Source organism: Zingiber officinale, chromosome 10B (genome assembly GCF_018446385.1).
Source record: "Zingiber officinale cultivar Zhangliang chromosome 10B, Zo_v1.1, whole genome shotgun sequence".
NCBI lineage: Eukaryota > Viridiplantae > Streptophyta > Magnoliopsida > Zingiberales > Zingiberaceae > Zingiber > Zingiber officinale.
In genome coordinates this window covers 80,619,713-80,644,287 of record NC_056005.1, presented here as the reverse complement: position 1 = coordinate 80,644,287, position 24,575 = coordinate 80,619,713, and the positions used below count along the sequence as shown (strand labels likewise).

At 37.3% G+C, this 24,575-nt stretch overlaps 1 protein-coding gene and 2 long non-coding RNA genes across 3 annotated transcripts; 2 read left to right on the top strand and 1 right to left on the bottom strand.

Moving 5' to 3' along the window:
* The first annotated feature begins 472 nt into the window (after positions 1 to 472).
* Positions 473 to 1,156, top strand: LOC122029218. Its single transcript, XM_042588157.1, has 2 exons — positions 473 to 647; positions 783 to 1,156. The coding sequence occupies exons 1-2, from the start codon at positions 473 to 475 to the stop codon at positions 1,154 to 1,156; spliced, it is 549 nt and encodes a 182-aa protein (XP_042444091.1).
* Positions 1,157 to 17,283: 16,127 nt separating this feature from the next.
* Positions 17,284 to 20,991, top strand: LOC122030051. Its single transcript, XR_006125296.1, has 3 exons — positions 17,284 to 17,690; positions 18,249 to 20,593; positions 20,805 to 20,991. It is a non-coding gene; the product is annotated as an uncharacterized LOC122030051 (long non-coding RNA).
* A 1,013-nt stretch (positions 20,992 to 22,004) lies between these two features.
* On the bottom strand, positions 22,005 to 23,973 carry LOC122028550. Its single transcript, XR_006124852.1, has 4 exons — positions 23,629 to 23,973; positions 23,382 to 23,439; positions 22,513 to 22,688; positions 22,005 to 22,425 (listed from the first exon to the last, which is right to left on the bottom strand). It is a non-coding gene; the product is annotated as an uncharacterized LOC122028550 (long non-coding RNA).
* Between the last annotated feature and the right edge of the window lie 602 nt (positions 23,974 to 24,575).

The window sequence follows — 24,575 nt, the reverse complement described above, 5'->3', positions numbered from 1 at the left end:
ATGTTGATAATTTTTTCTCATACATTATAATTTGTAGAAAATGTTGAAATATTTTGCAAAGAGGCCTAGGAATTCAATTGAATCGTCTAGTATTCCGGATGAAGAGTCTACTCCTGCACCACAACCACCACCACCTCCTCCTCCTCCTCCGCAAATTTTATTTGAAAATATTGAAAATTTGAGTAGTGAAGTAGGAATTGTTGTTGATCCTGGTTTACGAAAATTGATTGAAGAGTATGATATTGGTGCTAGAGATCGTATTCGAAAAGAATATGTTGCTATGGGCCCTTGTCAACCTTGAGGCCATAATTTTCCAAGAAAAAAAATGGGTAAAGACAATAGATGTTTTACAGAGGTTTGGTTTAAAGACCGTGATTGGTTGAAGTATAGTGTTTCAAAGGATGCAGCCTTTTGTTTCTAGTGTTATCTTTTTAGACCTAGTAATATAGGGTTTGGAGGAGATGATGCGTTTATGAGATCTGGTTTCATAAATTGGAAAAAAACAATTAAAAAATTCAATGAGCATGTAGGTGGAGTTGGTAGTGCGCACAATGAGGCAAGAATACAGTTTGAGGGTTTCAAGAATCAAAGACAAAGTGTGGAGTATTCATTTTCATCGGGGAAACATGAGCTTGAAGTTGCTTATCGTAAACGCTTGACATTCATTTTAAAAGTAATTCGATTTTTATTGTTACAAGGATTGCCTTTTCGGGGACATGATGAGTCTTCGACATCATCCAATAGAGGAAATTTTTTAGAATTGCTCAAATGATATAGCTCAGAGTGTTCAGAAGTTGTGGCAGTTGTTGGAATGAATGCACCTGGAAATAATCAAATGATTGCCCCAAAAATTCAAAAGCAATTGGTGAATGCTTGTGCAGTTGAGACCACAAATGCTATTCTAGCTGATCTTGGAGATAGGTGGTTCACTTTACTACTTGATGAGGCTCATGACTGTTCAGTGAAAGAGCAAATGACAGTTGTTATTAGATATGTGAACAAGCATGGAGAAGTGATTGAACGATTTATGGTTGTAGTTCATGTTGCAACAATTACAGCTGCTTGTTTGAAGGAGGCAATTGACTCTTTATTTGCTAAGTATGGTTTGTCGGTGGCGAGATTGAGGGGTCAAGGATATGACGGTGCTTCATGTTAGGATCTTCGGATGGCTAGAGAGGGGGGGTGTGAATAGCCTCCTCTAAAAACTTAATTAATCTCCTCCCAAAAGTTTGTTAGCACAGTGGAAATAAGCAAAAGGAAAACTGATGCAAGGAAAAGAAACAACCCACCACCAACACAACAAGGATGTACGAGGTTCGGGGATAACTTGCCCCTACTCCTCGGCATGTCCGTAAGGTGAACGATCCCTTGATCTTTCAGTAGATCACACCCCGGACAGATTCTGGCTAAGTATTTCTCCTTCTCGGTGGAGTAACCTCTCCACAAAGTCTCAGAAAAGATTTGAAATGAAGCACAAGACTTACAGAGTTTAGTGGCTAAAAGGAATGAACAATAAACTTACAGTCATGATGAAAGCAAAGCGCAAAGACAGAAGAAGTTCCTCAGCCAAGAGCTCAAAAACACAGCACTCTTGCTTGATCGACAAAGAGTTTTTGAAAAATCCTCCCTCAAACCTCTCTTCTTCCTTCTTCTTATTCCTCTGCTTTCTCACTGTCTTCAGCCATAGCTGAATCACTGTCACCTGTATCGAATCACTGCGACCAACTCAGGCGTCGTCAATCACTCTTCCTCCTCATCTGGTTCTCTGAACTCACACCAATACCATCCATGGTCTTCACTGGTGTCTCTGAGCTCGAACCAATAAGCAAGAGTCAAGCTGTTGCCAACTGATCGCAGCCAGTGAGCGTTGACGCTCCAATTGCACCATTTGCAACGAAACACAGCAGAAAGAGCACTTGGTCTTATTCTTCTGATGGAGCTTAATTTGAATTTAAGCATTGGCACGACACCTGCAACCTGTAACTCAAAAAGCTTACAGCAGATGGTTAGATCAGATGAATCAGAAATCGCAGAGAAACAACAGAAGACAAACGACATCGTTGTGGATCGGTCAACAGACCGATCCATAGCCCTCTGGACCGATCAGGGCACATCCTGATCGGTCTGGGATGATGCTGATCGGTCTGTGGACCGATCAGCCTATAGGTGGATCGGTCCACAGACCGATCCCCCTATTGTTCTTAATCACATCGCTTCTTACTGATCGGTCACCAGACCGATCAGATAACCCACAGAGAGCTACTGTGTGGTTACTGATCGGTCACAAGACCGATCAGATAACTAAGGTATCACTGGATCGGTCGACAGACTGATCCAGACAGCCAAAGTATCACTGGATCGGTCAACAGACCGATCCAATGCCTCTGTTGGTTTTAGAGCTTCCCAGCCCTAAACCCTAACGTCTTCCTGGTCCAGAGAACGAGCTACCGAGCCCTCTCTGACCTAGTCCGGAGAACGAGCTGTCGAGCCCTCTCCGACTTCGTCCGGTCCAGAGAACGAGTTACCGAGCCCTCTCCGACTTCATCCGGTCCAGAGAACGAGCTACCGAGCCCTCTCTGACCTAGTCCGGAGAACGAGCTACCGAGCCCTCTCCGACTTCGCGTGCCAAGTATCCGTACTTGGACTTTTCCTCTCCACATGATCAACCTTGATCATTAATCAGTCTGAGTTTAATTAATATCTGATTCAAACTTAAATCAATGTCAACATCAAAACAACAGCCAGGTCAGACTGTATTAACAATCTCCCCATTTTTGTTGTTTGACAACATGATTTAAGTTTAGATCAGAAATGTTCATATTTCCCTAATTTTAGGGGAATCAAGATCCTCCCCCTAAGACAGATACAACACCATGTAAGGATAGGGGAATCAAGATCCTCCCCCTAAAGCCAAACTTTCATTTATCTCTAAATTTAGTTATCTTCTCTCCCTTTGTCAAACACCGAAAAGGTGCGAATTAGGTAAGAAAACGTTAAAGGACTCTCTCTTAACTCATACTGTCTTTTTCTTAATCCACCTAGAATGCCCTCTAAGTGTATTATAAGACAGTGATAAAGAAATAAGAGACATACAAGACATGGCATATGAACAGCATATTAATAGCCAATAGGAAGTGAAACATAAAGAAAAACAAGAAAATGAGCAGCATAAATATATGAAATCAGCAAGTATCCAGATCAGACATAAGTATCCAACAAACAACATCCAAAACATAGGTAATCAAAATGACAGCATAGAACAATGTGTATCAATCAACCTCCTCATCATGAGGAGCATCAGCATCATCAGCTGGAGGAGTGGGTCCCTGAGGGGGCATGCCGCTGCTCGAGGATGGATAGCCCGGGAAATACTGCGGAGGTGGGTATCTGGCCATCCATCCCATAATCGCCTGATGTGTCGCCAACTGCTGATTGCGTAGATCATCGTAGCGCTGGTCAATCCGAACACGCAGCCCGTGGAGCTCAGCAACCAGCAGCTCATCGTGCTGATCAATGCGGCTCTCCAGCTCGGCGATCTGCCAGCGCAGATCAGGATCTACCTCTCCATCGTCAGCAGCAGCAGCAGCAGGAGTAGCAACAGGAACAGCCGAACCTGTCGTGGAGGTGCCCGTGGTAACTCACCTAGTGCTCTCCCATCCTTCCACCGAACCTTCCCATTCTGTCCTATGATGCCAGACTTGGAAAATGCCCGTTTCCCAAGTCTGCAGTCCTGCCTGACCATCTTGACTATTCTACCATTGGAGACATCAATCTGAAGGGTCTCGAGCCAATCTGTAATTATATGCCCATAAGACATATAAACAGTGAAGCTGTTTGGCTCACTATATGAGATGATCGAAGAATAGATGCTAGACATGATGTCAAAGTCGAGACGCCGACTCAATCCATAAAGCATCAGGCAATGATATGGTCGGATCTCAAACAAGGGTTTAGATGTGATTGACAAAAGGCAGTTTGTGACAATCTTAAAGAGAATGTAATCTGGGGCAGATAATCTCAAGGCTGCAAAAGTAGGAAAATCAACATCTAATTCATCTAGCCCACCCGGTCTAGGATGTCCGAAGAAATACTCATAAATGGAGTCAGATGAGACATCAAAAAGAGAAGGTAAGGGGTCTGGTAAGTCAAGATATATGGAAAAGACATTTCCTGAACACCTACGGCAAGCTAGATAATCAAAGAAGGCTGAGAAACTGAAATCAAGAGTCTGGTTAGCAACTTTTGTTTTATAACTTACATCATTAGTTTGATGAAGATTGTTATAAAACTCATATACTAAGTCATAATTGATATCTCGTTCTAAATAGACAAGTGAATCAAGTTTGTAATAGGCAATGATTTCTGACACAGATGGACAAAATTCGTCCATGAATTTTCGATCCACAGACCTACAAGGAAGCAGTTTAAAGGTTCTTTGTTTAAAGGCTTGTTCAAAATGGTGGTTTGGAAATCTCCCGGAGACAGATGGTTGAGGTCGGGAGGGAGCCTTAGTCTTAGATTTCTCAGATGACTTAGAGGTTCCTTCACCCACTTGTTTCTTCCTAAGGTTTAATAATGTGATACAATGGGGCAAATAAGTGAGCACCGGAGCCACCAACAACCGAAAGTCAAAACAAAATGCACAGATACGGTGAGAAATGAAACTGAAATGCCAAGGTGAGTAGTTCTAGTGAAGTATGGAGTTACCTTGGTGCCATTGAAGTATCTTTTAGCTAGGGCTTTGGCTAGGGCTTTGGCTAGGGCTTCGGCGTGCAAAGAGAAGAGAAGAGTTGAGGTGTAGGAAAGTGTCGGCTAGGAGAAAGGATCGGGAAGATTTAAGAGAGATCGGCTAGGGTCCAGGTGTTGAAATGATCGGACGGCTGTCCGATCAGGAGATATCAGAAACTTCCTGATCGGTCACCAGTCCGATCAGGGAACCTCCTGATCGGTCTGTAGACCGATCAGAAAATGATCAATAGCCCTCTCTGCGTGCCAGACTGACCTGATCGATCCCCGGACCGATCAGGGAACTCCTGATCGGTCTGTAGACCGATCAGTAGGCTTCCTGGTGTATAAAACGAACCTGATCGGTCCCTGGACCGATCAGATTACAAACAGGAAGGTCTGGAGAGATTTTTGGATTGGTCGACAGACCGATCCACCTTCTCCTGATCGGGCTGTAGACCGATCAGTGTCTGATACTGAAGTTTCTCCAGCAATTTCAGTAACTGAAATTCGTAGAGGTGTTCGATAATTCGTAGAAGTTTCTCCAGTAAAACTTCCAAATTCAGTACCTAGAACCTGAAGAATCTACAAGCATAACTATTTCCTAAAGATTATTGTCTGAAATTGTTTATAGCCCGAAAGTTTCAGACATTTTAGAAAAACAGACAACTCAAGGCTTGAAAACTGAAATTTTCGACCTTGTTATGTTCAGTTTCAAGTTTGTCAAAATATAACCAAATTGCTATCATTATTTCAAGGACTTGTCCTAGTTTCAATCAAAAACATGAAGGGTATCGATCAAAGATATCAATCAACACATTAACCAAAGTTAGATAAATTCTAGGTAAAGGTCCAACCAAGTTTCCTTGGTTGGAATATATGAGTAAGATCTAGGAACCAAATACACATGAATTATGTAATAGTCTTCCCCATACTCAATTTATGTCTCTTCAACCTAATTATTCAAGGGATGCATGATACATTTTGAATAATTCGGCTGATCCTAGCATCTCACCCCATTTCTAGCAAACAAAGATAATTTGTTAAACCTTATAGTTTGTGTGAGATGTCCCCAAGTTGCCCAAGTTAATTTCCCAATTCCTCTTGTCGTTTTAATGTCCTTATCGATCATGATGAAGTCCTAATGGCCTATTGAGCCAAACACATTCCCAATTCTCTCCTTAAATGACTAAATTCATTTTCCGGAAGAGGTTTGGTAAAAATATCAGCTAAGTTTGATTTTGACTCAACATATGTGAGCGCAATGTCTCCCCTAGCTACGTGATCTCTAATGAAGTGATGACGCACTTCAATGTGTGTGGTCCTTGAATGATGGACTGGATTTTTCGTTAGGTTTATTGTGCTGATGTTATCACACAGCACTTGCACTCCCTTATACGAAAGCCCATAATCTTCTAGGGTGTGGATCATCCACAACAATTGTGATACACTCTCTCACATGGCAATGTATTCGGCCTCGGTTGTGGAGAGAGCAACGCAATGTTGCTTCCGACTTGAACAACTAACCAATGATGAACCTAAAAATTGGCAACCCCCACTAGTGCTTTTCCAATCCAAATTGCACCCAGTATAATCGGAGTCGGTATAACCTATCAAATCAAAAGACTCAGTACGAGGGTACCAGAGACCTACTCTAATTGTGCCCTTAAGGTATCTCAGAATTCTCTTAACTGCAATTAAATGAGATTCCTTGGCACATACTTGATATCTAGCGCACATGCCCATAGCAAAAAGTATGTCCGGTCGACTAGCTGTGAGATACAGAAGACTACCGATCATGCTTCTATATTGCGTTAGATCAACTCGTTTTCCATTCTCATCATTGTCAAGGCGAGTGTTCGTCGCCATTGGAGTGGATACTTCCTTAGAGTCACTCATTTTGAATTTCTTGAGCATCTCTTGAGTGTATTTTGTTTGATGGACATAAATGTCATCTCGAGTTTGTTTGATTTCAAATCCAAGGAAGAATGTCAATTCTCCCACCAGACTCATCTCAAACTCACTTTCCATGTGAGTGATAAATTCATTCAAATAGTCCTTATTATTTGAGCCACAAATTATGTCATCGACATACACCTCGGCTACAAATATGTTTTCACCATCTCTACGCAAAAATAGTGTTGGGTCTATTTGACCTCTTACAAAACCCTTTTCTAGTAAGTAAGTTAACAACCTTTCGTACCATGCTCGAGGTGCTTGTTTAAGCCCATAAAGAGCTTTCTTGAGCTTGTACATGTGGTTTGGAGCTTCGGTATTCACAAACCCCAGTGGTTGTTCAACATAGACCTCTTCTTTAATGAAACCGTTTAAGAAGGCTGATTTAACGTCCATTTGATAGAGCTTGAAGCCTCTATGTGCAGCAAAAGCTAGCATCAAACGAATGGACTCTAATCGGGTCACGGGAGCATAAGTCTCATCATAATCGAGGCCTTCGACTTGACTATAGCCCTTGGCTACAAGTCTTGCCTTGTTTCTTACGACTTCTCCCTTTTGGTTTAACTTATTTTTGAAGACCCATTTGGCTCCAATAATGGTGATCTTCTTAGGTCTAGGAACTAAGTCCCACACTTGGCTCCTTTCAAATTAACCTAACTCATCTTGCATAGCTATGATCCAATCAGGATCGTGCAATGCCTCATCAACTAATTTTGGTTCGATTTCTGAGATCAGGGCGACCTCATTAGACTCATTTCTAAAGAATGATCTAGTCATAACCCCTTGTTGAATGTCTCCCACAATCTGGTCTTGGGGATGACTAGAGGCTATCCTAGATTGCCTTGGTGTTGGCGGTGCCTCATGAGTGGTCGCACTAGACACAGGCAAGGGCTCAGTATCAGGCAAAGGATCAGACTGAGCCCTCTCTTGCCTTTGCTCATCATCATCGGAGTCAAATTCGACTCTTTCTATGTTTTGATCATTCAAATTTAGCCTTTTAAGTTCAAATTGAATTTCTCCTACATCCCTCGATTGATCATTTGATTTAGGAATTTCTTCAAATGCTACATCCGAGGACTCTTCAATCAATTTAGTCTTATTGTTGTAGACTTGATAGGCTTTGCTGATGAGAGAGTACCCGACTAGTATCCCTTCGTCAGCCTTAGCCGTGAACTTTCCAAGATGATCATTGGTGTTCAAGATGAACACCTTACAACCAAACACCCTAAGATGTTTAATTGTAGGGGGTTTTCCAAACCAAAGTTCATGGGGGGTCTTTCCTAAAAACCTATGTATCAAGACTCGGTTTTGCACATAGCAAACTGTATTTACAGCTTCAGCCCATAAGTAACTCGGTAGTGAGTATTCATTGAGCATGCTTCGTGCAGCTTCTTGCAAGACTCGATTCTTTCTCTCCACAACCCCATTTTGTTGTGGGGTCCTTGGAGTAGAGAACTCATGCCTATATCCTTTTTCTTGACAAAATTCTAAAAATCTATGATTTTGAAATTCTCCACCATGATCACTTCTAATTGTTTTAATTGTTGTTGATTTTTCATTTTCAGTTCTTCTACAAAAGGAAACAAAAATATCTATGGTTTGATCCTTATTTTTCAAAAAGAAAGTCCATGTATATCTAGTAAAGTCATCAATGATCACTAAGCAATATCTACTTCCATTCAATGAAATGACATTACTACAATCAAATAGGTCCATATGCAATAAATCTAAAGCAGTAGAGGTACTTACAGCGCTTTTACCTTTATGAGACGCTTTTGTTTGCTTACCCTTTTGACATGCACCACATAATTTTATCTTTTGGTACTTGATGCTTGGTAGGCCTCGCACTAATCCTTTGTTGGCTAGCTTTCGAATATTCTTCATGTTCACATGGGCCAACCTCCTATGCCACAGCCATGATTCTTCTTCTTTTGACATGAAACACTTAGCAGAGGCATTAGTAGCACTTTTAAAAAATACTTGATAAATGTTCTCTACCCTTGTGCCTACTAGTACCGTGTCAAGTGTGTCAATGTGTTTAACCAGACATTGACTTGAATGAAACTCAATTGTGTAACCCGTATCACACAATTGGCTGACACTTAGGAGATTAAAGGTCATCCCCTCGACTAGAAGGACATTTTTGATTTGGAGACATTCGGATATATGAATATCTCCAACTCCTATAACCTTAAGGCTACCATTATTACCAAAGGACACATTACCTCTATTTTTGTTTTGAAGGGTAGTAAAGAGTGACTTGTCCCCGGTCATGTGCTTAGAGCATCCACTATCAACAAACCAAGTTGATAGATGCTCCCCCTTGACAAATGCCTACAAGACACGAAAGATAGATGTTTTAGGTACCCAAATCTTGGGACCTAATGCATCTACAATGAAAGACCTAGGAACCCATGCCTTGGTCACACCCTTCCTAGTCTCATGAACCCTAGAAGCATGTGATCTATGAAATTGGGTTCTAGACACTAGGGAAATGAAACTAGACTCCTTAGGTTGATATCCTAACCCAGCCTTGTTGTAGACCGCCCTTTGGGCATTTAGAATCATATCTAAGGTCTTAGAGCTAGTTGAGAATTTCTCAAGCATTTTCTTGAGTTTTTCAACTTTACTCTTTAAGGCTTTGTTTTCATCCTCAAGAAGCTCTTGATGTAGGTCATCAACCTCATCTTCCCTAAGAGTCTTCAAGTGTTCTACTTCATCTTTTAATGATTTGATTTCAGTTTTTGATTTCTTAAGCAAAGTAGATAAATGTGCAATAGTTTTATAGCATTTTTCTAAGTGAGGAGAAGTTACCTCTTCATCATCCGAAGATGATGAAGCCGCGGCTGATGTATCACTTCCGGAATCCGATTCCTCCCTTGCCATGAGCGCTAATTGAAGAGTGCTTTTCTCCTTCTTCTCTTCCTCCGATGAGCTTGAGGAGGATTCATCCCAAGTAGCTTTGAGAGCTTTCTTCTTCTTGGCCCTTTCCTCCTTCTTCTTGAGTTTTGGACACTCGCTCCGATAGTGTCCTTTCTTGCTACACTCGCTCCAATAGACTTACCTTTCCCTTTGTATCTCCGTCTCCTTCTCATGATTCTCCTTACGAAGTTGGCCATCTCGCTTGATGATGATCCACCTTCATCATCGGACTCGGAGGAGGATGAGGATGTAGGAATCTCTTTCTCCTTCTTCTTTTCTTTCTTCCTTCTTCCATCCTTGCTCTTTTCTCCTGCAACTAAGGCAATACCTTTCTCTTTTTGACCCTTGTTAGCAAGTTCATGAAGTTCCATTTCACAAAAGAATTCATCTAATTTAACAATTGAAAGGTCCTTGGAGACCTTGTAGGCATCTACCATAGATGACCACAAGGCATTCCTCGAAAAGGCTTTGAGAGCGTACCTTACAAGATCGTGATTCTCTTCGCGTTCATCTACGGAATGAAGACCATTGATGATCTCTTTGAACCTTCCGTGTAGTTCACCTACCGTTTCGTTCTCCTTCACGGTGAGATTTTGTAGTTGGTTTAGGAACAAGTCTCTCTTGGCGATCCGAGAGTCTCGGGTTCCTTCTTGGAGCTCGATGAGCTTGTTCCACAAATCTTTTGCGCTCACAAATGGACCTACCTTGATAAGTTGATCTTTGGCTATCCCACATTGTAGAGTGACCACCGCCTTGGCATCGGCTTGTCCTTTGCGAGTTTGCTCGGCGGACCACCTTGACGACTCTAGTTCCTTACCTTCTTCGTCCTTCGGAGGTGTGAACCCTTCCTTGACCGAGAACCACATGGAGATGTTGGTCTTGAGATAATACTCCATACGGCTCTTCCAATATTGGAAGTCCGCTCCGTCGAAGTAGGGTGGACGATTGGTGCTAAAACCTTCCTTCATAGCCATCTTCTTGCTCTTTAGGGTGTTAATCCGGATGAAGAGCGCCTAGCTCTGATACCACTTGTTAGGATCTTCGGATGGCTAGAGAGGGGGGGTGTGAATAGCCTCCTCTAAAATCTCAATTAATCTCCTCCCAAAAGTTTGTTAGCACAGCGGAAATAAGCAAAAGGAAAACTGATGCAAGGAAAAGAAACAACCCACCACCAACACAACAAGGGTGTACGAGGTTCGGGGATAACTTGCCCCTACTCCTCGGCGTGTCCGTAAGGTAGACGATCCCTTGATCTTTCGGTAGATCACACCCCAGACAGATTCCGGCTAAGTATTTCTCCTTCTCGGTGGAGTAACCTCTCCACAAAGTCTCAGAAAAGATTTGAAATGAAGCACAAGACTTACAGAGTTTAGTGGCTAAAAGGAATGAACAATAAACTTACAGCCACGATGAAAGCAAAGCGCAAAGACAGAAGAAGTTCCTCAGCCAAGAGCTCAAAAACACAGCACTCTTGCTTGATCGACAGAGAGTTTTTGAAAAATCCTCCCTCAAACCTCTCTTCTTCCTTCTTCTTATTCCTCTGCTTTCTCACTGTCTTCAGCCAGAGCCGAATCACTGTCACCTGTATCGAATCACTGCGACCAAATCAGGCGTCGCCAATCACTCTTCCTCCTCATCTGGTTCTCTGAACTTACACCAATACCATCCATGGTCTTCACTGGTGTCTCTGAGCTCGAACCAATAAGCAAGAGTTAAGCTGTTGCCAACTGATCGCAACCAGTGAACGTTGACGCTCCAATTGCACCATTTGCAGCGAAACACAGCAGAAAGAGCACTTGGTCTTATTCTTTTAATGGAGCTTAATTTGAATTTAAGCATTGGCACGACACCTGCAACCTGTAACTCAAAAAGCTTACAGCAGATGGTTAGATCAGATGAATCAGAAATCGCAGAGAAACAGCATAAGACAAACGACATCGTTGTGGATCGGTCAACAGACCGATCCATAGCTCGACCGATCAGGCACATCACGATCGGTGCGGGATGCTCTGATCGGTCCGTGAACCGATCAGGCTATAGGTGGATCGGTCCACGGACCGATCCCCTATTCTTAATCACATCGCTACTGTATCGTGCTAGATCGGTCGGCTGACCGATCCAGGAGGATACAGTAGCATACTGTATCTGTCTGGATCGGTCGACGGACCGATCCAGAAGCCTGTACAATACTGGATCGGTCAACGGATCGATCCAGCCTCTGATTTCCTGACCCTAAACCCTAACGTCTTCCTGGTCCAGAGAACGAGCTACCGAGCCCTCTCTGACCTAATCTGGAGAACGAGCTACCGAGCCCTCTCTGACCTAGTCTGGAGAACGAGCTGCCGAGCCCTTTCCGACTTCGTCCGGTCTAGAGAACGAGCTACCGAGCCCTCTCTGACCTAGTCCGGAGAACGAGCTGTCGAGCCCTCTCCGACTTCGTCCAGTCCAGAGAACGAGCTACCGAGCCCTCTCTGACTTCGTCCGATCCAGAGAACGAGCTACCGAGCCCTCTTTGACCTAGTCCGGAGAACGAGCTACCGAGCCCTCTCCGACTTCGCGTGCCAAGTATCCGTACTTGGACTTTTCCTCTCCACATGATCAACCTTGATCATTAATCAGTCTGAGTTTAATTAATAGCTGATTCAAACTTAAATCAATGTCAACATCAAAACAACAGTCAGGTCAGACTGTATTAACACTTCAAATATGTCTGGAGAATTTAATGGCTTAAAGTCACTAATAATGAAAGAAAATTCATATGCATTGTATGTTCATTATTTTGCTCATTAACTCCAGCTAGTGGTTGTAGTTGTTGCTCAAGCAAATCAATATGTTTGTGATTTCATGTGGATTGTTGGTTCGATTGTGAACACATCTGCATCATCTTACAAAATGGCCGACAAATTTTGACAACTTGAACATGACAGAAAAGTTAAACTTCTTGAAAGAGGAGAGATTAGTTCTGGTAGAGGACTAAACCAAGAAACTAGTCTAGCTAGATCTGGAGATACACGATGGGGATCTCATCATTCAACTTTATATCGTATTGAACAAATGTGACCATCTGTTATAGAGGTTCTTCAAAATTTGATTGATGATTGTGATCATTCTTCTAAGGGTTTAAGTAGAACTTTGGTTGAAAGAATGGAGAGGTATGAATTTGTGTTTATTCTACTATTTATGAAATGTATATTGGCAATCACAACTCATTTGTCAACCGTTCTACAATAGAAAGATCAAAATATTATGAATGCGATGCGTTTGATCAATAATGTGAAATGCAAATTGCAAAAGTTGAGAGATTTTGGATAGGATATTTTACTTGAGGATGTGAAGAAGTTTTGTAACACTTATTCCATTGAAATAATTAATATGACAAATAACATCAACAGTCGTAGTCATTTGAAGAGAGATGGAAAAAATGTTAATTTTTATCACTACTATCATGTTGAAATCTTTTGTGAGGTAACTTCATAATTCTTTTTTTGTTTACCGTCAATTAAATTCTTTTAAACAATAACATATTTATTCATTTTTACTTTTGTTGTTTGATTTTTAAATTGTAGGTTATCGATATTATTCTACATGAGATAGATAGTTGTTCCTGTGAAACAATTACAGATTTGTTGATTTATATGTCATGCCTTGATCCTAGGAACTCGTTCTCTAGATTGATGTACAGAAGTTAGTGCATTTGGCTCATTTTTATGAGGATGATTTTTCTTGGAATGAGCGTATGTTGGTTGAACAAGAGCTTGAAACATATATTGATGACGTCAGATCAGATGAACGGTTTGAAAGCATTTTAGATTTGGGAGCTCTTGCAAAGAAAATGATCGAAACAATGAAGAACCGTGTGTTTCTTTTGGTTTATCGGATGATTGAGCTAGCCTTATTTCTTCCAGTTACTATTGCAACTGTTGAAAGAGTGTTTTCGGCAATGAATATTGTCAAAACAGATTTACGAAACAGGATTGGAGATTAATGGATGAATGATAGTTTGGTAGTCTATATCGAGAAAGATGTTTTTAATACTGTCGACAATAAGCTAATTTTACACCATTTTCATAACATGGAGTCTCGAAGAATGCAATTGTCACGTAAGTAAACTGCTTTAATATTTTAATATTATTGTATGAGTTTTTTTCATAATATTGTACTTTTTTCTCCTGTATGCCAAGTTATTTAAAAAATATTTTTTAATTACATAGAAATTATTAACTGTTCAAAAAAAATTCGTCACGCTCAGATCGCGACCACCCCTCCATGATTGAATTTCTGGATCTACCATGGTATAGAGAGCTATAGCTTCCAAAGATTAACACAATTGATTTTGGGTGCCTTAACTTTAACCATAGAAGACAGTTACAGTTCATGATTTGAAACCACCGATTCATGATTTGATTCATGGTCCACGACGATTCAAGCTTATTATTAATTTTAAAAAATATTTTAAATTTATAAAAAAAAATAATGGCCAAAATCGATCTGTTGAGCCGATTACTAGTCCCAATCAAATATATATAGTAATTGTATATGTATAATTTTCTTACTAAATAAATTATATTCCCTTTTTTATACAAATTATTATAAGTTAAATAATATATATGGCATAAGTTATTGATAGTTTTTATAAAATATATAACGTAAGCTTAAGAGATAAATAAGATTAATAAATTTAATAAGTTAAAGGGAAAATAGTTGCGCATTAAATAATTCATGGTAAATAGGTTGTAAAAATTAATATTAATAGAAAAGTAGATTAATGCTGCATAAAAATTTAGTTAAAACATTAATTTAAATAGAATGGTAAACTAGTCTCATTCAAGTTAAAATAGGTAAAATCAGTTAATTAATATTAAGTTAATCATTAATATTATTAAAATATTATAAATATATTAAAGAAAAAATATAAACAAAAATATCTAAATAAAATTTTTAAAAAACTTAATTAATCGTCGATTCAAACCCACAGATGAGTCATCGGTTCATCGGTTAATCCGAGGACCCAACTTGTAATTGGTCCATCTCTAGACGGGTCATTATGAGTTGGGCCCTATGAATCAGGTCGATGGATAATCGATCAGTTGATCTTGTTATGAGTCTAATCCGTTGATCCGATTACGAGCTCGTGGGTAGATCTATATATAGCTCTTTTTTTATCCATCATTATGTATATATTGCAGCGAAATATGACACTCATCCTAAAAATCCTTGAATTCATTCCGAGATTAAGTGAAAGGAAGTAGATCATGGATTTAATCTATTATAATAAAACTATCACTTTCTAGCCCATGTTATTATCGAATAAGATAAACTTTAATAGATTTATTACTACGGCATCGTAGAACTTCATGAGTAAATCCTTTGGAGGAAGTTTTTCTAGTGCACTTCACCTAAGACCATGTGCTTTAGGTCAAAATTAATGAAATAGCTCAAGCCGAACAAGTTAGGTCAACTGAACTATTTTTGAGTTGTTTGAAAAGTCAAGGTGACTCCATGGTTGACTGTTGGCATTCTGCTCATGAACATAAAGTTTCTATAAGACATCAGTCAACTAAAGTTGCATGAGTCAATTACTTAGTCGTCCATTGGATGATTTTAACTTTGATCGGGCTAAACAATCCTATTAATTTTGTATATGATGATAAGGTTCACGGTTATAAGACATGAGTCAACTGATAATACCTAGAGCCCATAATTAAATTAAAAGGAAAATAATTATATTCCCACAGTCTGTCTCTATATTATAAATAAGGATTAAATTATGGAATCAGTTTATAACATACCGTTAAATGATTAAAAGGTGGAAAGAAGTTTTTCCTAAGATGTACACCTATTGGAAATAGACTAAGTTACAAAATGATGCATGTCAGTTAATTAAAGATATAATCATTAGAAGACGGAACCAAATTTCTATCTAGTTGATATTAAAATCCTTAGGGTTGAATTGTGTTGGTTAGTGTGGATTAGAGTTGTTATCATAGGGCAATGGTTCAAATCTTGTCAAAGTTGAGAAAAAAAAGTTCTCCCCACACTGGTCAACTATAGCGTCCTAATTTATCTCCTCACAAATGATCGTGGGGTCGATCGTGTAAGGCTATTGAGGTGGCAAATTTCATCTTGCTACCATATCTAGTTGATATTAAAGTCGCCCCTAGGGCTATGATACAGTGGAAGGGCGCTCAGTTGACACTCAGACACTTATAATTTGATTCTCAGATATGACACATTTATAAATAATTTTCCTCAAAATGAGACTCATAAGCCAGAGATGCTGACTTTTGAGTTACATATCATGAGTATTTTTCGATTTATCCTAATAACGAATAAAAAACTTTCATAAAATCATATCGATCATCCTAAATTTAATCTTACCTGATCTCTTATTATTTTTTTTAGTTGATATTAAAGTCGACTAAATGTTATTTAAGTGATATGAAATAATTATTGTAGATAAGATTTTTAGATGCATACTTTAATCAATTGATCAAGGTGATTTGAGTTGACTTTTTATTTACAAACTAGCTCTACGAATATAAAGTGATGTCACTTTAGTTAGATTTTATTTTTACTTTAAATTTCTCTCTATACTCATTTTTTTATGTAAAAGAAAATTATTATCTATAAAATTTCTCCAAACTTATCTTATTGCATAAATGTTTCACCTAATGAGTATTTGAGGTTCCAAAGCTCACCAAAAGTTTCTTTAAGAGTGGCATTCTTCCTAATATTTCTACATTAGTCATTCTTAAGATTAGTCTCATAGTTAGAAAGAATAATATAACAAAGATTAATTATCATTAACTAATTGTATATTTTATAATTAATAATACTTGTCATTTTTATTATTTTTCAATTCTTTCATTATTATTTTAGTGAGACTATAACATTAAATAATCTAAATTTAAAAATAACTTCTTTAATTATATGGGCAAAAATTAGAATGACGCTCCAACTTAATACAAACATCATATTATCCTAAAAAAAAGTCAAATAAACGTTTTTCTTATGATTTTATCCTGAAAATATCCTTAGATTTAGTTTTATTGTAGAAGTTAGCATAGAGCTTCTACATATTCAACCATGATTAAATTATATTCATTTAAAATGTAATGAGTATTATGAAGTTCTCATCGTTTAGTTTGCTCATTGAAATATAATTTTAATCAAGTTATCATTCAAAAAAGTAAAATCAAAATGATATAAAGTGACTATTGTAAAAACTAGTAACTATCTTCTACACGTTGCAAAAGCTATCAACTAGCTTTTGCACGTTGTAGAAGCTACATGCTAGCTTCTACACAATTGATCATGAACAAATAATATTTGTTTGAAATGTAATAAATGTCATGTAGTCCTAAGTATTTATTTTACTCATTGAAATATTGTTTTAATTAGATTATCACTCAAATAAATAAAATCAAAATGATATATAGTCATTGTTATATAAGCTAATTGCTGCTTTTATACGATCGAATGATTAGATAACGTATTGTAGAAGATAATTATCAACTTCTACATGTTGCAGAAGCTAGATGTTTGTTTCTATAATTGTAAAAATTAGTTGTTAGCTTCTACACGATTTAATAATTAGATAATGTAAGAGTATTTTGCACAGATCACTTTAAATAAGATGTTCATTTGATTTTAATCAGAAACAAGATGTCTATATGAGAAATGATATGCTATGTGAAATATTTCCGTGAAATGGGAACGTGAACGACGTGGATATCCATGTAAGCATAGCTGGCTGGCTGATTTCCTTCTTTCTTTTCTTCTTCCCGTAGATTGATTTCTTTCTTTCTTTCTTTCTTCCTCCTCCCTCCTTTCTTTCTACCTTTTTCCCGACGACCCTTCTCCCTTTTTCCCATTTTCCCAACGATCATAGCTTCCCCTCTCGCGCGTGGCCTCTACTCTTACTTTTTGCCCTACGTTTTGCCTCCCTTTCTCCTGTCCGTCCGACCTTCAATTGTGTTCGTGCTCGTCCGACGTCTATGTAGTTTCAACTCGGTCTGACCATCCGTGCCTTCCACCATTCGACCGTCTGACCCTCAGCTTTGTTGTTGCACCGTTCGTCACGCACGGTAAGTGATGTTGTTTTTATTTATCATAGACTTATGGTTTCTCTCAAGGTTATAACCCCCCTGCCCGTGGTTTGAAAATATGGTACAAACAAATTTAAATGTGTCGTGTGTTGTTTGAAAATGTTGCCCATGGGTTTAGAAATTGTGAACCCAACCTGTTTTGTTGATTGGCCGGTTTGAAATAAAAATTGGGTAGGAATGAACTTTGGTCACTTAGGTGACAAAGGTGTTTGATAAAATGTCTCAATAAATAAAGTTATTGTTTGTGATGGATTGTTTCTCCAATGACCTTTCTTTTGATCATTTACCAGTTTTGGCAATTACTAATAACGTGCAATTGTGGGCCAATCGTTAATGTAGTATGCCCTTTCTTTTGATAACATAATATATGGTTGTCTTTATAGTATACCAAGGGTTAACGTAAGGGACTTCGTTCTCAATTATGAATAATTTGAGAAGTGGTCTTCCTTCACGTGTAATGACAACTTATTTATCAGAACTATATTATTATTGGAAGTTATAACCCTTATGAATAAAATTCTCTTTGTTTGAATTTAGGTCCTAAAACTGTCATGGAGGAAGAAATAATTGAATCATGTGTGCCACTGAATGATAGTGATTTGCAAGCATTGGGTGATTTGTCAAGCTCGCGGTGAAATGAGACTCCATAAGTTGGGATGCATTTTTCATCTGAAGAGGATCAAGCTCGTGATTTTTACAAATCCTATGTCCAAGGTCTTGGTTTTGATATTTCAAAAATACGTTCTAAAAAAGGAGATGATGGCTAGTAGAAATATTTTTTCGTTTGGATGCTCTAAAAATGGTAAGAATGCTCCTAAGTTAAAAATTCCTTTTATCCTAGACCTTGTAGCAAAACAGATTGCAAAGCAAGGATAAATATTATAGTTCGGAATGATGGATTATTTTTTCATTGCTAGTATTCACCTTGAACACAATCATGCATTAAGTCCAAGAAAGTCGAGATATTTTAGATGCAATAAAGTGTTAGATTCCCAAACTAAGAAGAAATTAGAGTTGAATGATCAAACGGGAATAACTTTGAGTAAAAGTTTTCAATCATTTGTTATTAAAGTTGGTGGCTATGAAAATTTATCGTTTGATGAGAGAAAGTGTAGAAATAATGTGGTTGAAGCATGTAAATTAAGACTTAGGTATGGTGATGCAGAAGCCTTCAATAATTACTTTTGTCGTATGCAAAGTACAAATTCAACTTTCTTTTATTCGATTGATGTAGCGAAGATTGTCGCATAAGAAATATATTTTGGGATGATGCAAGATGTAGGGCTTCGTATGAGTATTTTTCTGATGTCATTATATTTGATACTACATATCTAACCAATAATTATGATATGTTATTTGCTCCGTTTGTTGGATTAAATCATCATGATGAATCTGTGTTACTTGGTTGTGGTTTGATATCTAAAGAAGACTTTGAAACCTTCATTTGGCTATTTAAATCATGGTTGGCATACATGAAAGGACGAGCTTCATGAGGTATTATTACGGATCAATGTAAAGCCATGGAAATTATAATTCTTGAGGTATTTTCAGACTCTTATCATCGCTTATGTCTTTGGCATATTATGAAAAAAAAATTCAGCCAAGTTTGGTAGTCATGCCAACTATAAGTTGATTAAGAAAAACTTGAAGAATATTGTTTATAATTCTTTGACTTCTGAAAAATGTGATAGCAATTGGAAAAAATTGATTGAAGATTTTAATTTGGAGAAAATTGATTGGTTGAGTTCTTTATGGGATTGTCGTCATAAGTGGATGCATATGTATGTGAAATATAAATTTTGGACAGGGATGTCGACAAGTCAAAGAAGTGAGAGTATGAATGCTTTTTTTTATGCTTATGTTCATTTGAAAACAACTTTGAAGCAATTTGTTGAACAGTATGACAGCGCTTTGAAAAACAAGATTGAAAAGAAAAATAATTCTGATTTTGCGTCTTTCAATTCAATCATTCCTGTCATTAGTGGTCATCCAATTGAAAAGTAGTTTCAAAGTGTCTATAATAGCAAGATATTCAAGTTGTTTCAGGATGAAATGAGAGGTTTGATGATTTGTAACACTTTGTTTGTGAAGCAAGAAGGGCCAACTATCTTATATGAAGTCGTGGAAACTATATTAGGAAAAGAGGGAGCAACTCCAAAAAATATTTCATTATTGGTACAATATAGTGAGGTAGAATGTGAGATGAAGTGTTTATGCCGTCTCTTTGAGTTTCGAGGAATTTTATGTAGATATTTGATTTTTATTCTTGTCAAAAAGAATGTCACTAGAGTTCTAAAAAATTATATTTTGGAGCGATTACGCAAAGAAATTAAATGTGGATATCAAAGCATCACCAATATTTATGATGATTTTTGTTATCATAAAAAAGAAAGACAAAGATATAATAATCTTCAACCCTTGTTACAAGAAGTGCATCAGCTTGGGTTAAAGATAATGAGAGGTTCTCTGTTTTAATGGGGATATTGAAAGAAGTAAAACAAAAGCTTATGGATATTAACATTGTTGATTCGTTGGATGGTGATCAATATAGAAACAGGATACATGGGGAATCAAGAATTGAGAGCAAGAAGTTTCACACTCCACTGAAAATAAGATCTCATGGACATCTACCAACGAAAAGAAAACAATCCAAAATTGAGTAAATTATGAAAAAAGACAACGGTAAAGAGTAGAAAAAAAGATTTGGTTGAATTGATTATACTTTTGTTTTATGTTTTGGATATAATTAATTTTACTTTTTATTATTGTTAACATTGAACGTAAGTTATTTTGTCTACAGGGTGAGAGAGTTTGGTAGAAAGCAAGAAGAATTACCAAATTTAGGGCATACAAATATGATCACTAACCAATGTAGTCAAAATGTGAGTTTGATGCATTAAATTTTTTCAATTTATAATTTATCATTTTAAATTTCATTTGAATATGTATTTAAGAGTTGGTAATTTTGACATGTAATTGGTACTCTTTTGTTAAGAGTTGCGGTTTACGAGTTTTACGGTCTACATATAATGGATATGGAATTTTAGTTATTATTTTCTTTGCTAATCTCCTTATTTCCCTTTTTATGGTTAGGTTGTAGCTGAATTATGTTCAACATTTTGACGAGGCACATAAAGAAACTTGTGACAATGATGTGTGTTTGTCAATGATGTGTGACAATGATATGAGCTATTTTTCTCATTTAACTCCGTTGTTTTGAATATGGTATATAGAATGTATTCTTGGTTATGTTTTTCTCATCCTTACACTTTAATGTAGTCTTGCCAATGAGAAAATTGTTCATTATTTGAGTGCACTTTTTGTGCTTTGATATGATCTAATCCAAGTTGAAGAGTTGATCTTGTTTCATTTTTTTACTTTTTATGTTTCCCTAAGAGAGTGCCCAACTTGATAAGGAGAGAACAAAGAGTGAAAGTGTTTATATGTCGACAATTACACATTACATCCAAGCAATAGCATAGTACTAATAGGAGACAATCTAAACAATAACTACCTGCAAGAAGTTGATATGTCCAACGCTGCAACCTAAGAACTCAGGTTGTAGTGTTCTAAACCAGCCCCTAAAGGGATGATTTTAAGCCAATACTGCAACCTGAGAACTGAATTGTAATGTTTTATGTTATGGATGTTTGTCAACGATATGTGCAAGAATGATTTTTTATATTATCATTTCATCCTCATGGAATGATTGTAACCTCTCTTTACCTTTAATATACATTTTTATGAATTGGTATCTCTTGCTTTGGAAGGGTTGCAGTTTAAAACTTGAGATTTTGGGGCTAATTCAACACACTCTAATAACCACACCGGAACAATGCCACTTTTGTCACCAACTGAAAGTGCTTCTAGAATTAGGGTTAAAAATTGTATGGGTAAATTTTTTATAGTGATCGACACTATCGCCGAAATGATCCCTTATCAGAAACCCCCGAAGGAATTGTCCCCGGGGCCATGGTGCCGCGGTAGGACATCTAGATTATTTCCCAAGCACCCGCAGTTCGAACCCCAGTTACGGCGTATTTGTAGAAATTTTTCCTCCAAATGGGGGACGTAATCAAAGGATGCTGGACTTCTGGGCTGACCACCGCGTGCGCTTCTCGATTTACCATGGTGATCGGTGGGAAACTTCCGTGGGATCGGGCCAGTCATCCCAGAGATAGTCAATGAAACTAACTGAGATTATCATTTTTTTTTTAAATTAGGGATAAAAAAACACAAAACATTACAATTCTATTCATACTCATTGTACCTTGCCAACACACATTCATAGCCTTGACAAACAACGTTTCATAGAAAAAGCTCTATAATTTCCCACCAACACACAATTAACACTAAATTGCTCTATAAGTACTAAACAGAGTACACAGATACTACACATTACTATCATCACATCTTATCAAGTGCTTGATGTTCATTCCTTAACTACTTATTTGATGGTGAGGAAGCCGCGCGCATGACAACCCATATTATCCAACCAATCACCACCATGAGCATTTGTCTAATTCTTCTCTTTGTAGTATTCGATTCAAGGAGTAGCTTGCAATTGTCGGTCTTCAACTCCTTCATAGTATTCTTTGCACTTCTAGCATCAACCTCCAACTTGTTTATTCTTCTTCGCAATCCTGGTATTACTTGTGTCGATCTACTGCACATCTCAGCATCAACCCAATCCCAGAAAATCACACCCTCAACTCTGTGATTCCAAGTTATTTATGAGATTTGTTGTTTAAAGTTATGCACGAAAAAAGTGTCAAATTATGTTTACCCTACCCTACCCTACCTCAAATAACTAACATATGGCAAATCTCCTCCCTGGGTTATCATTAGTCCATGAGGTGATTATTTTCGTCATTAATCCACATCTAAATTTCAGTAGATTGGTGGTGTAGTACTTGGGCATTTTTAACATAGTCTTTTTTTCAGTGCTCTTCCTCCGATCGACCTTCCCTTTTTAAGCTGCAAGGACGAAAATTCCCCATAAATTAAGAGGCAACACTTCTAAAAATTGTTGCAACTTCACAAATCATTCATACTGCCCTGCTAATTGAAATGGAATTTGTTAGCAAACAATGACATAGTATCAAATACTGTGTGACTAGAAGCCAATATTACTTATTTTTTGGGAGATGAAAGGGTTTTTTCTTGCTTCATTAGGTGTATAATTTAGAAGCTAAAATCACACAAATCTAAGTGACATTATTAAGTCTTTTGAAAACCTCTGTATACAAAATCTAATGCCAATATTAGGTAAGGTAGAACGTTCTTGGACCAAGACAATGATACAAGTTCAAGAAACAATCAAACCATTAGGGTTTAGGGCAACAAACACTTAGGTCAAAATCATTAAGGGTACAATTCACATAAAAAAGACACAAGTAAGAACTATAGTTCGTTCAGTCATTTTATCAAACACTTTGGTGACATAAATGGCCTAGTCCTTTTCTTACCAACAATGGTTCCTAATTTACCCAATCAATATAACAGGTTGATTTCAGATATATACCTCACAAAAAACACATAATTTATTAAAAATAGATACAACAATAACACAATTCTAGGTCTAAACACAATTGAAAATTTGAATCATCCTATTATGTATAAACAATCCAACCACATAATTCTTAAAAGATCTGAAATGAAAGCACTTACCATATGTTTTCATGATTCAACTCTGACAGACACTCTCGAGTCCTATACAATTGACGACCTTCAACAAATCCAACAATAATTTACTTGTAATTCATTCCAATCAAAAATAGCTACACTAGAAAATAAGCAGTGAGTTGAGTGCATAGATGTCTATGATTTTTTGCCTTTATATTTTGTATAAAAACATCAGATACTCTCATTCTTGAAGGACCATCAATGAACAAAAAATGAAAACCCGGGCACAAACCTTGTGATTTTTATTAGACGAGGGACAAAAGTAAAATGGAGAAAACAAGAAGAAGAAAAAACCCCTCAGAGGAACGGAGGATGGGGTTGGGTCGAGGCTTCCAAGCTCAGACGAGGGCTGGGTTGACGATACGGAGCTTGGACTGGGCTGGGTCAAGACTGAAATCCATGATAGAAAGGTCGGAAGGGAGGCAGGGCTGGGGTGGAGATTGTATATCGGATGGGAGGAGAAAGGGAGAAAGGGAGAAAGAAGAAAGAAGAAAGAAGAAAGAAAGAAAGCTGAAGGCGAAGAAAAGAAGAAAGGCGAAGAAAAAAAAAATGGGAGAGAGAAGAAACATATCGACTAGCCAGATATGCTTACATAGATGTCCATGCCGTTCACGTTAATTTTCATGTTCTTGTTTCACGTAGCGTATCATTTCTTTCTTTTGCCAGAGAAAGTTTTAACTGTAAATTAGAAAAAAATTCTAAATTACAATTTTAACTTTACATGTAATCTCCATGTCGAAAAAATTTTATTTCCACTTTTTGTATGCAAAATTTTATTTGTTTCAACTCCCTCATACAAATATCGTTATCTAATGTTTTAGATATAAAAAGTCCAAAAATGAATATAATTTCTCATAAATTCAATACTTTGAACTAGAATTCAGTATATTTCTATCAAAATTGTCTCTCATATTTGTAGATAACAAAAGTCTAAAAATAAGTATAATTTCTCTTAAATTCAGCACTTTAAACTAGATTCCAGTATTTTTTCTATCAAATTGAACATAACTTTTTTCCTACTTAATATAGTTTCTCTTAAATTCAATACTATTTAAAGAAAATCTAGTATATTTTATATTCAATTAAATATCATTTAAAGAAAATCTAGTATATTTTCTATCTTATTGAAGTGGAAAAAAACGTCGTGCTTAATTTAATAGAAAATATACTAAATTCTAA